This window comes from Neolamprologus multifasciatus, chromosome 23 (assembly GCF_963576455.1).
Source record: "Neolamprologus multifasciatus chromosome 23, fNeoMul1.2, whole genome shotgun sequence".
Taxonomy (NCBI): Eukaryota; Metazoa; Chordata; class Actinopteri; order Cichliformes; family Cichlidae; genus Neolamprologus; species Neolamprologus multifasciatus.
Window position 1 is genome coordinate 11,992,489 of NC_140460.1, and position 16,156 is coordinate 12,008,644.

General features: G+C 41.6%; 2 protein-coding genes across 3 annotated transcripts; one reads left to right on the top strand and one right to left on the bottom strand.

Annotated features, from left to right (window-relative positions):
- The first annotated feature begins 2,707 nt into the window (after nucleotides 1–2,707).
- On the top strand, nucleotides 2,708–11,107 carry amh (anti-Mullerian hormone). Its single transcript, XM_085152274.1, has 7 exons — nucleotides 2,708–6,967; nucleotides 7,086–7,337; nucleotides 7,410–7,579; nucleotides 7,926–8,037; nucleotides 8,116–8,215; nucleotides 8,295–8,716; nucleotides 9,483–11,107. Exons 1-7 carry the CDS (start codon nucleotides 6,886–6,888, stop codon nucleotides 9,887–9,889), a joined length of 1,545 nt encoding a protein of 514 aa, XP_085008400.1. The 5' UTR covers nucleotides 2,708–6,885; the 3' UTR covers nucleotides 9,890–11,107.
- Nucleotides 9,995–15,122, bottom strand: LOC146491131 (uncharacterized). Of its 2 annotated transcripts, none has more exons than XM_085152286.1 (5): nucleotides 14,985–15,122; nucleotides 14,642–14,694; nucleotides 14,423–14,557; nucleotides 14,210–14,286; nucleotides 9,995–10,405 (listed from the first exon to the last, which is right to left on the bottom strand). In XM_085152286.1, coding segments are annotated over exons 2-5 (330 nt in total). In that variant the 5' UTR covers nucleotides 14,643–14,694; nucleotides 14,985–15,122; the 3' UTR covers nucleotides 9,995–10,288. The 2 variants fall into 2 exon arrangements, with proteins under 2 accessions (XP_085008412.1, XP_085008411.1); XM_085152285.1 differs by having other exon boundaries at nucleotides 14,642–14,681; nucleotides 14,985–15,115.
- Between the last annotated feature and the right edge of the window lie 1,034 nt (nucleotides 15,123–16,156).

Here is a 16,156-nt window from a genome sequence, read left to right on the forward strand (position 1 = left end):
TCACACACTGGGAAAACATAGTTGACCATAACCACAACAAACTACTGGACTTTTTTCACACCTCTTTGTTTGCTTTTAAAAACGGTGTCATTTGTTTTTGTAAACGATGTTTGTACTGTGAATGTGATTCATTCTCTGACTGTATAGTTGTGGATAATTTAGATGATTATATTTATGCTGTCGGTCTTTCCATTTGCCTTTTTTTTTTTTTTTTCTTTTTAAATCCTGAATTGTGTTGACATTGTAGAATGCATTAGTGTGTGTGTACTTGACTCACAGTCTGAAAACAATGGTGCTAAGTTTGGACTATGCCTGATCTTATTTATTCTGTAATGAAAACATCAAAAACAAGTCGAGTACTTGGTGCTGTACACAGGGACATTTGTAAAGCCGTTTTTTGGCATTTCCTTTCTCATATTTAATATGCTATTGTCTCGTTCTTTGAATGCATCGTGTACAACTGTAGACGCCACCTTTGGATAAAGTGCTCTCGTGCAGCCGGCTCGGGGTCCGAGCGACGGCCACGGGGGCCCCTGTTAATGTTTTAAACATACATCGGCCCGCTGTTGGTGAACAAGACACACTGTTTTTGTACATAAGTTTTCTTTAATTGTACATCTCTGTCATAAACAGAAAGGTATATAAAATAAGTAACTATATACAGTCTATATAAATATATATAAGTATATAAATATATATACATATATATATGTGAAAGAGGTGTTTTGGTGCTGGCATTGTGACCCTTAAATTCACCCTGTAACAGGAGGCTTGAAGCAGAGCAAAGCATTGCCACCAGAGGACCTTAACATGGCTGCACATCAGCACCTGAAAACACACACACACCCCGCAGCCACAAACTCAGAGGCTGTGTGTTTATTACACAAAGGTGCGGCGGCTCGAATGCCACCAGATTCCAGTACTAGAACTGTTATCACTTTTTTCAGGTATTTTCACTTCTTTGATTTGTTGTTGTTTTTTGGTTTGTTTTTGGCGTAAAAAATTTTTTACCAACCCAGATTCTGCATGAAAAATGGTGCTTCTGTTTCCAAGTGAGGGCAGTTCGGACCTTACAATCGAAATCTTCACTGGTGCATACAGAACTGCGCGTCAGCCTCTTTACACACACCGCCTGTAGACGAGGCCGTACCTCGCCGCGTGAGCTGATGTGAAACACTTGTCTTAGTGTGAGTGTGCGTGATATGACAGGCTTCCTTTTTTCCTCTGATAGTGGGATTACACTAAAGCTCAGTTTGTACGTGTGTGTTTTTGTTTTTTTGTTTTTTTTTTTCACTTGCCAGCGCATATCTAAGGGAATATTAGTGTAATAATCAAAGCTTTATAGAAAAATAAAACTCCTGTCCCATGCACTTGTGTGCAAGTGAAGAGAAAAAGTCATTTTAGAATTAGACTAGTCCATTTGTTACCAGCACTGAGGTGTTTTGTAATTATTGTTGATGGCGTTTTGATTTTCTTATTCTTGGTGTTTGATAAGATTGCAGTTACATGTTATGCTTTTGATTGTGTCTTCAGATTTCTGTCAGTTTTTAATACTACTAGTCAGACAGCACGGTGCTCTCCTTCACTTAAAACAAGGAAATTGCAGCTATTGATGAATACTACTCCTCCTGTTGTGCTGCAGGGTTTTATGGTTTAAGAATCTTACACACAAGCTCACCTGGTGGCTTTTCTCACAGCCCAGTCTAACCTTTCAATCTTTAATCTGGAGGGACACTGGCGGGCGGAGGGGGGGTGTACGTGCCTGTCAGAGCACTTTGAGGAAGGTGGCAGGGATTCCATTCATTACATACAGATTTTAAGCAGTTTTATAGTTTTTAAATGTATTTCTGGGGTGTGATTTGGCTTTAAAGCTGTGCAGTTCTGCATGATACTGCATCCTGGTACATTATTCGTAGATAATCTTTGAGAGCTTTGCAGTCAAGGCTGTTTACTCGAAATCCTGCCAAAGGTCTTAACTCAGGAACTCCCCACACTGCTTGAAAGAACAAGTTTCGTAATCTGCTGCATCTTATGTTAATTTATCTTCAGGTGGCATGACAAAGTCCCTCTACAACCCAACTCAGGACCAGGGCCACCATTCAGTCAGTGTATTTCAAGGTAAAATGTATCAGCTGCCCTCATCAGATCTCCTCAGACGCAGTCCTGCCGACACGTACACCCCAACCCCCGACAATCAGTCCGAGCTTTATGAGCGATCTGATCTCGAGAAGCTGTGAAATGGCTACAACTTTCAGCATCTTCCTCATCTCACAAATGCCTCTGTCTAGATTTGCGTCTCTAAGGAGGAGGTTCGGTGTCTTGTTTGAATCCCTCGTTGAATTGGGGGTAACTTTCAAGGACACGCGTGACCTACAGGATGTGTATAGTGCTCTCTGATTGGTGAAGCCAGGGCAGGTTTGAGGTGCAATAATGGCAAACCTACTTTCCAAAAGGCCCTCGGTTTTTCATGGAAACATTGTTACTGTTTGATGTTGGTGCTTTTATCCTAAGATGTTATGATGAAAAAATGGAATTAATGGTTTTTTTCTCCCCTGCAATCTATGATTATTAATAAATTGTTTCTTATAATATTGAGGTTGCGTTTGGAGTGAACTTTGTCCATTTGGTTAGCTGTGACGGAAGAGGGTGTCATGCTGACATCTTCATACCTAAACCATGTTTGGAGCCCCGCTACCTAAATCCTAAGTTAGGAGACTTCACATATAGGCGGCATTTACCTTGTAATGCCGAGTTGGCCTGGCAAAGACTCCAATCTGGCCCGCTCAACGGCAAAATATGAACTTTCACAAGTTTGGTAGTTTTACCTGATGAAAAGACAAAGTAACCAACAAATATATAAACCCTTAAAGAAAATTCTGTTTTCTTTTTTCTATCTACTATTGCAGTTTCCTTTTTTTACAGCTGGTCCACAGTATCTGTTGTGCTGACAGATTTCTTCAGTTCATTACAGCAGCATTTCTTTATCGTGTAGAAAAACAGATATGTGGTTGAAACTGCACTTCCTGTTTCCACACGTCTCTGAGATCAAATTTGTAGGTAAATCTCTTCACAGAGACGGATAGAGAAGCTTCACTGGTCCGGTTCACGTAAGTTCAAAGTGGCCTGCATGTGGCCCGCGATGTAAAATAACTTGATAAAAAATGTGTCTCTGTATAAGATACTGAAGTTTTTGAGAAGTCAGCATCATTAGTGATGTGTGTGTGTGTCAGCCCCGAGAAAGACTAACAACCTGTTCACTGTGGTCCTGCCCTCCTGCAAGCCTGAGTCAGAGAGATGGATATGAAATTGATGGGTGATTAAAAACCACAATTAATGACATTGTTTTTAAAAATATGTCAGCTTTCAAAAGAAATGGAGAATGTTATAATAAACATAAATGAAGAAAAACGTAAATAAAAATGTAGTCCTGCATAAGAGAGCCGCTTCAGTCACTAACTTGGACACTTGAGGATTAATGGTCCGGTGAGGTCTGTAAAAACCAACAGCTTCTGCTGCTTCACTTCACAGATGTGTTACCTTATTCTGTGTCGAATGCCTGTGATGCCTCAGAAAAAGCCTCCCAAAAGGCCCGTGCACTGAAGCTTTCCACCTGAAGCCAGGCCTGTGGCGTTCCCTGGTTACCGCCTGTGGCTTCGGGGTAATGAGGATACAACCTTACAACATGGACAGATGAGATTCCTCAGAAATGTATGTCTTCTTTTTTTTTGTCCTTTTTCCAACCTGGACAACTTAAGTGTACTACTGTAGAGAGGTGAATACACGATGGGGAGAAACAGGAGTGTAGATGTTGATTACTTTCAAAATGCAATTCTTGTTTCCCACAAGTGTGACTGAAAACATCCAAGCTGGTGTGCTTCAAACACCGCCTTGATACAATGAACATTTCCTGCCATTTCTCACTGATGATTTATAAGGTATGGTGAACCTTGGCTTTATCACCGGGGGGAAACATCCACAAATGGCTCTGAGACCTTGACTGTCTGCACAACAAGCCTGCAGCTGTGAAAATGCTGAGGGGAGTAACAGCTCCTCGAAGCCGCTCAGGTCTCCCTCTGACAACATGTTTCCTGCTCGTCTTCCAGCGCGAATGCTTCCAGATCTCCGGTGTGGGTTCATTAAGATAACCCATTCTCTTCCCATGACCTTTAATGGTAAGTTCACCCAAAATGCAGGCATACCACACAGTTGATGAACAATCTGATTTGTTTCTCATCTGACATAGATGGAAAATAAATGAATGACATTTCAGTTATGAAACAAACTAAAACAGATTGGAACTGTGAAATATTTTGCTCCCGAACGGTTTCTTTTCCACAAAGCTTGTCTAAAAATTAGAAAAAGATATTAACTGAATGAAAATTAAGCAAAATAAAACAAATGGCATTATATTTTATACTTAGAAAACATTAATATAAAAAGTGTTAAAAGACTGCAGTCCTTATGAACCAGATTATTTCCCGGTTTGCAATAGTTATTGTTGTTGTAATTTTAGAAATGTTAAAATGACTCTGGGTGCTGCTGTAATGTTTTTATGAGCTGTAATAGTTAATTTCTTCAGTTTAAAAAAAAAAAGGACTCTGAAAGTACTGAAGGTTTCATGTTTTAGTTGATCAAATCAAAATTCAGTCGGAGTTCCTCAGGGATCTATTCTTGGTCAGCTACTCTTTATTATGCTCATAATATGTCTTATAGAAACAGATCAGATTTTTATTTAGAGTAGAATAAAAACCTTTTAATAGTGTTTAGTAGTGTCACTAGTGATCATACATTTACACATGGAGCCGGGGGCAGGAGATGGTTAGCCTGAAGCAGGGATGTCCAACTGATTGTGGATTGTGGGCCACATTCAGCCCACTTTGGTCTTAAGTGTCCCTGATCAGTGACACGCCCCGCTCTATCAGAGTAAAGAAGCTTAACTACATGTGAATCTCAATATAAGAAAGTGCAACTTCAACTCTGCGTCTCAGTTTTTCCATATATAATGTCAAATGTCCTCAGTCCCATCCTCTACACCCTGTACGCCCATGACTGTGACACCTCCAACAAAGATAACATCATTTTGAAATTCGTGGATGACACTGCAGTGATCAGTCGCGTCACTGGAGGGGACGAAGTGGCTTACAAGAGAGGTGGCCAGTCTGGTGCCATGGTGTGAGGACAACAACCTCACCCTCAACACTGAAAAGACAAAGGAGATGATAGTGGACACGAGGAAGAAGAGGAGGCCTCACCAGCCGCTGTTTATCCGGGGCCTTGAAATGGAGAGGGTGAGCAGTTTTAGATACCTGGGCGTCTACATCTCTGAGGACCTCACCTGGACACTGAACACCACACAGCTGGTCAAGAAGGCTCAGCAGCGGCTGTATTTCCTGAGGAGGCTGAGGAAATTTGGTATGTCGGCCAAGATCCTCAGCAGGTTCTACAGCTGCGTTGTGGAGAGCACACTGACCAGCTGCATCACTGCATGGTACGGCAGCACTACTGCCATGGACCGCAAACGCCTGCAGAGAGTGATAACAACTGCAGGGAAGATAATCAGGACTCCGCTGCCCTCTCTGCAGAGCATCTACCATCGCAGAGTCCAAAGGAGAGCTGCCTCCATCCTCAAAGACCCCACACACCCCCAACACAGACTGTTCACGCTTCTGCCCTTGGGACAGAGGTTTAGAAGTGTGAAATCCAGACTCAACAACTCCTTCTTCCCCACTGCGATCAGACTCTTGAACAAGCTGACCTATTTTTGAACATGAATAATTTTTTGCACATCGGGTCATCCTGCATATTAAGCCAGCATATTGAGCTGTAGCTCTTTTGCATACATCTCTGTTTCACACTTCACTATATTGTCTCCTTTTCTGTCTTCATTTATTTATTTGCACTATTTGTATTTATCTGTTCTATTTCTATTGTAGATATCAATCGTCATCTTTGGGTGGACAGCAAAGACAAAGACAAATACCTTTTTTCTTTGGACACATAGCAATAAACACGTTGAATCTTGAATCTTGAAATCAAGGAAATGTTCCATCATAAATAAATAAATGTGTAATATTACAGAAAAAAAGCTAATTTCTGGAGCAGATGGCGAAAAGAAAACAGGAACATTTTTGTCATGTAATTGTTAATCACTTTAGTGTAGCATGAGCAGCTGTGGCAGAGCAGGAAAAGCCATAAAACTTAAGAAAATACAGTTAAACGTCCAAAATTTATGCCATCCTTCAAGTGAGCTGGCTTGGAGTCATTGGTGAGTGATTCTGGACTGATGTTGGACATCCCCCGCTTAGAGAAACAGAAAGATGAAAAACAGTGGATGTGGCTGAAGTTTCCCTTCAAGGCTTTCTGCCAGCAGTCTCTCTAAGAGGAAGAGCCATCAGTCCAAAGCAACAAGTAAGCAAATATACCAAAACTGCAAAGTGTTTCTTTAAAGTCGTTTTGAGCTTTTTTGTCGACGTGATGGAAGCAAACCTCCAGTCCTCTTTGTTTAAGTTAAGCAGCGTGCATATTAGCTCTGCAGCCACGAAACATTAAACAACACTCTTCATCTTTCAGCGTGGCGTGTTCTGTGAAAGGTTTGTGAGAAACTTTCTTTCTCAAACCTGTTTGTGTCTGCTAGATAAGGATGTTCAGTGTGTCCAAAGTCATCTTCTGTTTACATCCATGTCCCGTTTGCTGTCTGATTTTAGAATGTTCTCTACAGTCAGGTTAAAATATCTCAAATACTGACAATCTCAGTCATCAAGGACACACAGTGCTGCTATTTTGGCAGAAAGGGGACCCCAGGTGGTGAAAATGGGAGGTCCGAGGATGTAACTCCCATCCTGTGAGAGATCTGACCACACAGACGCACGCGCAGACACTGCAAACATGTTGGGTCTGCTCGTTCTTTACAGCCAAGCGCTGACGCTCTGCTGGACCCTGCAACCGGCCCAGGACCCCACAGTAACCGGTCAGACGCCGCTCGGCTGATTAATTAATAACTTGTTAACTTTGAATGGAAAAATGCATGCATGTGGTTATTGCTTCAGACTGGTTCTTTAGTGCGTGAAGTAATTTGTCCGTTTCAGAGTACTCACTCCCATCAGCGAAGACCCCATCATCACCATCATCAGCAGCAGCAGCAGCGCCTCATGCTGCACCATGCTTCGTGGAGGACATCTTTGCAGCGTTGCGTGAGGGTGTGGGGGACAGCGGCGAACTGACAAACAGCAGTTTGGTTCTGTTTGGATTCTGCTCTCAGTCTGCCCACTCGTCAGCCTCGGTCTCGTTAGACCTCGCTAACAAGAAGAGCAGCTTGGAGGTTCTGCACCCAGCTGCAGGTAAAAGGTGAAACCGCATTCTTGCTATTTTTCTTTCTTTACTTTGTAAATTGTTTGGTTTTGTTCTTTTAGTACATGTATCAGAGGAAGAGGAGCAAGGAACAATCACGCTGACCTTTGACCTCCCACGGTCTCCTTCACTCATGACGAACCCCGTGCTGCTCTTGGCCTTTGAAAGTCCACTGGCACGAGGAGACCTGGAAGTTGCTTTCACTAGTCGGTCTCTGCAGCCAAACACGCAGGTAAAGAGAACTCAGGTGCAAACGCTGCTTCAAGGCTGCTGTCAAACATAAGGCCCGGGAGCCAGAATGGGCCCAGCAAAGACTTCACACTAGACGGCTTTGAGCTACTGAAAGTTTTTCTGTAATTTTGCACATTTATTTCCTTCATTTACTACCGAAACTTTTCTCTGTCATGCACAAAAACTGAGGCTTGGTGTACAAATTGCACTTGTTTTTTTCACATTAAGATGTCTCAGTGATGAAATGTGCAGTTAAATGAGTTTGCCATCCCTGCCTTAGGTGATAAAATGTAATGAAAGGTTTGCAGATCTCTAACTCTGGGTTTTTGTGTTGCTTTGTTTTCCAGGCTGTGTGCATTTCAGGCGACACGCAGTATGTACTGCTGACAGGAAAATCATCAGAGGGGAGCGTTAATGACAGGTGGCAGATTACTGCTGAGACAAAACCCCCTCATATGAGTGAGATATCATCTTCTTCATTTTATTTCCCCATCTCTGGTTCATTGTGTACCCTCCTTACATTTCCTCTCATTGTAGAGCAAAATCTAAAAAGCATCTTGATTGGTGAAAAATCAGGAAGTAACATCAGCATGAGTCCACTTCTGTTTTTCTCCGGGGGAACGGGAACTGATACGAGGTCGGCCCGGCTTTCTTTCTGCTGACATTCACTGTCGTCAGAGACGCGCTCAGCTTTGTTTTTTTGTTTGCTTTCCCAGATGTGCTTCAGGCTCGCCCCCGGCATCTCTGCAAACCTCCTTCCTTTGTGAGATGAAACGCTTCCTGGGTGCTGTTCTGCCTCAGGAACACTTCGCATCCCCTCCACTTCCTCTGGACTCCTTACAGTCTCTGCCTCCCCTCTCGCTTGGCTTAACCTCCAGCGAGACCCTGCTGGCAGTAATGATCAACTCCACAGCTCCCACAGTCTTTGGCTTCACGAGCTGGGGCCCTGTGTTGCCGGTGTGCCACGGAGAGCTGGCCCTGTCTGCTGCACTGTTAGAGGAGCTCAGACAGAGACTGGACCAGACTTTGGTGCAAATGACAGATATAATCAGAGAGGAAGAGGTTTCACCGGGAGCCAAGGAGAGCCTGGGGAGGCTCAAAGAACTGAGTGCGTTACAGAAGAAAGAACATGCCACAGGTGACATGTGCAAGAACAGTTATAGTTACATAGGAAGCATCTTTTTTTTAATGAAACAACACCCTGCTGCACAGTCAGGTGCATTTAAGTATCCCTCTGCAGCTTTCAGCTTCCAGCTTTAGGAGATGTTGGGTGGAGGGAGTGGCCACGGATTCTCTAAACCTCATTTATAACAGGCCTTACAGTCAAAGGTTTATGGGCCGAAAACCGTAATCATGCTGCAGACTGTCTGTTCAGTTCTACAGCGGCCCCAGTGACCTATGAGTTCAGATTATTTTAAGTCTTGTGCACAAACAGATTCCTATTATTCAAATTTTAAAAGTTCTGAAGACGGCAGATTAAAAAATAAATAAATTAGATCTCATTCATCAAAAGAACTAAACACCTGGACATGAAATATTTAGATAGATATCAGAAGATGTCTTTAAGAAAACTAATCATGTGAGTGTGTGTGAGCTTGGCTGAAGTTCGTTTCTATTATTATATCATTTGCTGTTTTGTCAGTGGTAAAATTTGGATCTATATTAACCAGTGACCTTTGACATATATAGATGAGCAACTATATTAAATTTAATTTGATTAGATTGTGTTATTTTGTCATTTTGCTCTGCTGTGTTCATCAGTTTATCAGCTCCACAGACTCTACAAACTGGGACTCGTTTCCACTTTTGCTTTTTGCTTAGCGTGAATTTTGTCGTCACCGCTCTAAAGGTCACGTATATCCCCTTTTTAAGTGCTGCGTGTGTTTTCTTTCTGCGTCCGCCAGGAGGGAGTCAGTTCCGTGCGTTTCTTCTGCTGAAGGCTCTGCAGACGGTGGCCCAAACGTACGACGCGCAAAGAAAACTGCGGGCCACCAGAGCAGACCCCAGTTCGTCAGTGAGGGGCAGCGTCTGTGGGCTGAGGGCTCTCACCGTGTCCCTGACAAAGCTTCTCGTCGGCCCAAGCAGCGCAAACATTAACAATTGCCACGGCTCCTGCGCGTTCCCTCTGACCAACGGCAACAACCACGCCATCCTGCTCAACTCCCACATCGAGAGCGGCAACGCGGACGAGCGTTCGCCCTGCTGCGTGCCCGTGGCCTACGAAGCCCTGGAGGTGGTGGACTGGAACGCAGATGGGACCTTCATCTCAATCAAGCCAGATGCGGTTGCGAGAGAGTGTGGATGCCGCTAGAGCTGTTCTCTACTGCTACTTTACCCCAGCATTTATAACTTTCACACAACTGATTAGTTATGTGCATGTTTCAGTTATGAAATATTAATTACAATACTCCACATGTACTTTTAATTAAATATAACTACTTTTATGCTTTATTAAAGATCACAAGTCTTAAGATCACAAAGTTAATGTGAATGCTATTCATGTTAAGATATTTGATAATTAGTGATGGTAAAATGAATCAGATTTTGTCATTTTGAAAATATTTTTAATTGGAATAATGTTTCTGAGTGTTAAAGTTAAACTGTTAAAAGGATGAAATATAGCCTTCTCAAACTTGTGATAATTAAATGCAAAGTGTGTTTAAAGTTCTGTATTCGTAGCCATACAGCTACATAAGCTACAGTATATGTTTTATGCTTTGATTTTGGGTTTCAGGATTGCTTTATTAGCAACTGGCTTCTTCCTTCTTCTAATCGCTCCGACTTCTTCAGATCCCCACCACCGGGTGAAGCCGTCCCATATGGAAATCTGGAGGCAAACAATGGGAGACAAGACACGTGTGATTCCATATCAACCAGCCCTAAATACTGTGGAAATCCTATACTGTTGCATAATAAAAATTCTCATTTATAATAATATTTGAGCATGTGATATTTAAAGAGATGATTCCAAAGTCCAGTTTATTTTTGGTCCTCTGAGCTGTAGAGCTGTTTGGTCAGCTTGAGAAACTGGCTGTAGACGTTTCTGCTGTCTTTGGAACATTTATGAAAATTATTAAGCACACATCTTGCAGTACCAAAAATACAATAATTAAGAAAATACTAAGACTCTGTTACTCTCAAAAATAGCTGCGAAAGGTTCGGCATTCATCACCCAAAGAAGTATACACTAACCTGTGATAGGCAAGGTTATTACTGTTAACTAAAACTAACTTGTTTGCAGCCCCTAATCTCTTTGCAGTGGCAGTGCAAGAGTGTTCAGCTGTTGCTAATTGACCACACCTAATTAGAGATGGCACGATACCACTTTTTTATGTCCGATACCGATACCGATATCATAAATTTGGATATCTGCCGATACCGATATGAATCCGATATAGTGTGTTTTTTAATCAGTAAAACTGTTTTTTTAATATCTTGCTGCTTTTTGTATAAGTTCATACTCAAGTTAAAAAACAACAACAACACTAAAGCTATTCTGTTATACCTGTATGTAAAAAAAAACAAAACACACTGCACCCAAAATATTTCATAGATCAGCAACACTGATCAATCTAATAAAGTTAAACCTACCCCATCCTCCCTATTCTGGTATTTTAAAGAGTACTTAGCAGAAATATTAAGCAACCTAACTAATAGGGTTGCAAACTCCCAGCAAAAGAAAATAGGGAACCACCCTCTTCCTCATGATGCTTAATCAATGTAATCAACTTTAATTTGATGCAGGGTGAAAAAAATTCACAGAAATAAATTATTTTTCAAGAATAATTAAATAGATTCAACATCTTTCTTCAACAGAATTGCAGACTGCACAGATGGTACCTTCCCAAAGGAAAAAGTACTACTACTAAAAAGTACTAGGGTATATTAGACTTAACAGTTACTATATACAGTAATGGACTTCTATACATTTTACATCAGATTAAAACTTTGGGTGTAAGATTCAGATAATTATTAAATAATTAAAAGCTAGATATTTTAAATGAGAATAAGAAAGAAAAGTATGTCTTTGTGCCCCCTTTTGCCTGTTCATGCCCTATCGGCCCCCCTGGCTAAACTTTGCTAGATCCGCCCCTGCACAGTTACCAGCCGTCAGCTGCATAGAAAAAGATCCTGGTCTAGAAAGTAATATTAAATAAATTCTAACAACAGCTTATCAAGCTTAATAGTGCTGCTGTTGTTCAGCCGCTGGTTTCCTCTTTCTGGTGAGAAGTGGGCCAAAAACAAACAAGAGAGACGGACTCGCGACAGAAAAGCCGATCAGCTGATCATTAAGCAGTTTCACGATTGAAGTAGCAGCAAGAAGAGAGAGTGAGAGAAAGGCAGTTGCTCTATATATCGGTTGTTAAGCTTAACGCGGGAATGCTTTACAAACATTCAGAGATGAACTTACACACTTGCTTTACTTCTCTCTGAGATAACTTCCTCGGAGATGAAATGTTTGCTAGCAGGCTACAAATACACACAGCCGCTCTATCATGTGACCACACTGCTCCGGCTCGCCATGTCGCCAAGTTTTGTGAGGTGCTTTTTTGATATTTAATGGATCGGATTACATTTTTTATTTCTCTCCGATATCCGATCCAGTAATTTAGGTCAGTACCGGACCGATACCGATACGTAATATCGGATCGGTCCATCTCTACACCTAATCAGGTGTGGTCAAAGACATACTTGAGGCAAGTTTTCATGGAGGTGCACTAGTCTTTGTCTTAGTGGTACCGGCTATTTTAGCTAACTTATCATATAATTTAAAATAAAAAAATAAAATCTTCTCTGTGAGAGATTCTGGTGTTGGTCTCCATATTTATGTTACAGCTTTTGAGCTGGCTCGTAACATAACTAAAATTAAAATATAGAGGAAAATATTGTGGAGTTTTAGCATCTGTTAATCTTGTTTAACCTGTAAGTTCATGATGATATGATAAACAGGTTTGAGACTTTGGATCTTTACCAGACAAAAACTTTTAGTTTGATTGAAATAGATGTTCTGCTTTTTTTAAATCTTGCCTCTGACATACAATATAAGATAAAAACTAACACTGCACCGAATAAAAACTAAACTAAACATTTTCGAGCAGTAAAAACAAAAAGTCAAAATAAAATAAAAACTTATTAGAGAATACAAAAAACTATAATAACTCTGGCGACAGGATGTAATCGTGGCGCCCCCCTTCAGCTGAACTGCAGCTAGCTGCAAACCTCTTTTGGTTGGTATTTGTAATTCTCTCAAAGGAAAATACTTTCAGCATGAAACTGCTCACAACAGTCTCATTAAGTCATACATCGCCAAAAATGGGAAAATCACACCGAAATAGTCCAGATGGGTGCACAGATGATGTCATCTAGACACGGGATGCACTCTGATGTCTTTAACGCTTAAAAACATGTAGAAGAATCAGAAACATGTGACCTTGATTATAGAACATAGCAATCTCGATGTATGTAAAATAAGACGCACTATAAGATACACTTCTAATGTTGTTCTTTTAACACACAGAAGCTCCAAATGCTGTTCACTGCTCTAGTCTACAGGATCACCAGGCAGCTCTGCTCAGTACACCAACACGTGCACCTTACACAGTGTTTCATGCTTTATGCTTTGGGTTGAACAGATACTGCTGTTGTCAGTCTTGCAAAACTTTATTTTTTCAGCCATGAGAGGGTAGGTTTGCTCATTCAGTCTTTAAAAAAGGAATAAAATTGTTTAAACCAGTAAGATTACATGTAAGGGGAGTATGGAGCCATCCAGTGGTTCATCAGCTGTGTGTTGACCGGGTATTTGTTAATTCTCAGCCATACAAACGGACACTTTACGGTTCCCTTATTTCCAAATCTGACAAAGACTTTCTCAAAATCTCTGTGAACTTACAGCAGGTCCATTATTCTCCATTTTGTCCTGTTTATCCTACTGTTGTTGCTTTATGATGCCAGTAGAAGCAGATATCACTAATATGGCCCTCTCAGACTGATAGCTTGTCACTGAGATGCTTGAACACCAAGAGAAGAAGATGGATTACGGCTTTAAAGGCAGAAAAGCTAAAATGGCTCATTTCACACAGCGGATGAACTGAAGGGTTGCCCCCATTAAAGATATATGATTAATAGTCCAAGTACTAAAATACCGAGCTGGAAATGAGCACGACTCTGTATTCAGCTGTGGCTGATCCAGAAAACAGAGTAAAAAACTTTACTGTCGATCCATCCAACCATTTTCCTCCGCTTAACTGGGGCTGGGTCGCGGGGGCAGCAGCCCAAGCAGAGAATCCCAGAACTCCCTCTCCCCAGCCACCTCCTCCGGCTTATCCAGGGGAACACCAAGGCGTTCCCAGGCCAGCCGAGAGATATAATCTCTCCAGCGTGTCCTGGGTCTGCCCCGGGGCCTCCTTCCTGTGGGACATGCCCGGAAATCTCGCCCAGGAGGCGCCCAGGGGGCATCCTTGTCAGATGCCCGAACTACCTCAACTGGCTCCTTTCGATGTGGAGGAGCAGCTGCTCCTCCACATCAAAAGGAGGAAAACTTTACTGTATCTGTAAATTACACATAAAATCACCCTCAGTCTTTAAACAAGAACAGTTGCAGGCTAACTGACAGAATCACGAGAAACCATACCTGTGTTATTGAAGCACTCTGCAGACTTCCAAAGAAAGACCACACACCTGTCTCGTCAACAAAATAGTCCAGAGCATCTAGAAAACACAATTGCACAAAAGACTGAGAGCGTGTTACACAGAAGCTGTCGGCTGTTACAAATCACAGCAATCTGTCAGAAACAAGCTCAAAACATGTCTGATGTGGGTAAAGAGACAGTGCACTGGCACTCACCATGCACTTCGTTAACTCCTGAGCTCACCAGTAGCACAACCAGTGCCGCCACTAAACAGCGGTTCACAGTGAATCCTTTCCACGGATTTGGAACATCGCTCAGATTTTCAATGCACAGAATCCGCTCATAAGACACTGCAGACAGACACGAGTCAGACGCATTTAGTCCATGCTCAGTTTCATCAGTCTGGTGGCTGTTTAGTGAAACATGTGTCTTACTCGTGAAGCCTTCAGACAGGCCTGCTCCAGCTTCTTAAGGCTGAAAAATAACACTGCAAGATGAGGAAAAATTCGGTAGCACTGTGTGGTTGAGATTTAGTAAAATAGCAGTACACAGAATACACAGAATGATCACACGTGGGGTTTGTATAATCCTCGATATCTTATATCTGTGATCATATTCCACTTTCCCCTGTACTGCCTTTTGCACCCTCTTCCAAGCCACACACTAACATGTGACACTAACACAGCTTAAAATAGGCACACACAGCTCTTTAGAAAGACAAATATGGAGCTCAGTGTTTAGTTTGATATGAACCTCTGGACAGAAAAATATGCTTACCTGATTTTCAGTTGTGCTTAACCACAGAGGTGAGGGATAGTAGAGCTGTGCTGCTGCGGTTGCGTACACGCTCTGCACCTGCTTCTTTGCTTGATTGACAGGCACAGGTGTGAAAACAGGGAAAGGGACACTCAAACTTAATAGCAGTAAGCCAGTAGGTGAACGAGGATTAGCAACACCCGCCTTCCAGTGCCATGAACACTCCTACTCCTCCACAGCTCAGAGGCAGATAAGCCAGAGTTACCAGGGTGGTTAAAAAGTTTACTTAATTATGAGGAGGTCCTAAAACACAACACATTGTTAAAAGTTCATCGCATAATAAATGAGTCCCAATTCAAATTAAAGCAGGCACTAACAGTGTCATCCCCAGAGCCATCCACACCCTCAGTGATTCTGTATGTTACTAAATTCACATGACACTGATGTGTATGATTGGGAACCCGCAGTCTCAGTGTATCGCTGTATATAGTGTCAATAAAGGCATCATCAGCAGTAATAACTTCTCCTTCTTCTTTCAATTCTTCTTTTGGCTGCTCCCTTCAGGGGTCACCACAGCACATCATCTGCATCCATTTCCTCCTTTACCTACCATCGTCCTGTCACATCAACTCTCTGCAGGCCTTCCTCCAGCCTGGCAGCTCCATTTTTAACAGCCTTTGTCCAGTATATCCATATCCCTGCTCTGCACATGCATTACTCAAATATGTACTCAGCTAAACCATGGTCTACTGTACCACTGCACATGGTTGAAATGACAATAAAGCCACTTGACTTGGCAAAAATTATACAACTCAATTCTAATTTTTGGCATAAATTATATATATATAAAACAAAAGACAAATAGAAAAAGCTATGCTAATTCTACACAAAACAAGACCGTCTGTACCAGGGGTACGCAGTAAGAAAAATTTATTTTCATAGATAAAAAAAAAATAGACAAAGTGATTTACAGTACAAGAAATGGAAATACGAAACAATGTAACAGTAAATAAAACAGCAAGGTAAAACAATGAAAAAACAATAAAAACAACGTAAGAACAAATTAATCAAAAGCTTTTCTATATAAAAATGTCTTTAGCTGTTTTTAAAAGATGTGCCCAATCTAAATCCAAATCTAAAGCCCAATGTATTACTACTTAGATATTCTTTTGTGATATAAATTGTTTTATACT

What these genes read in the sequence shown, in the direction of transcription:
- LOC146491131 (XM_085152286.1), bottom strand. An exon ending in AGGAGTTAACGAAGTGCATG is followed by an intron (nt 14,287 to 14,422) that starts GTGAGTGCCAGT and finishes TGTGTTTTCTAG; the next exon opens with ATGCTCTGGACTATTTTGTT. An exon ending in AGAGTGCTTCAATAACACAG is followed by an intron (nt 10,406 to 14,209) that starts GTATGGTTTCTC and finishes GTTTGCCTCCAG; the next exon opens with ATTTCCATATGGGACGGCTT.
- amh (XM_085152274.1), top strand. Translation starts at nt 6,886, where the DNA reads ATGTTGGGTCTGCTCGTTCTTTACAGCCAAGCGCTGACGCTCTGCTGG. An exon ending in CCAGGACCCCACAGTAACCG is followed by an intron (nt 6,968 to 7,085) that starts GTCAGACGCCGC and finishes TGTCCGTTTCAG; the next exon opens with AGTACTCACTCCCATCAGCG. An exon ending in GACAAAACCCCCTCATATGA is followed by an intron (nt 8,038 to 8,115) that starts GTGAGATATCAT and finishes CTCTCATTGTAG; the next exon opens with AGCAAAATCTAAAAAGCATC.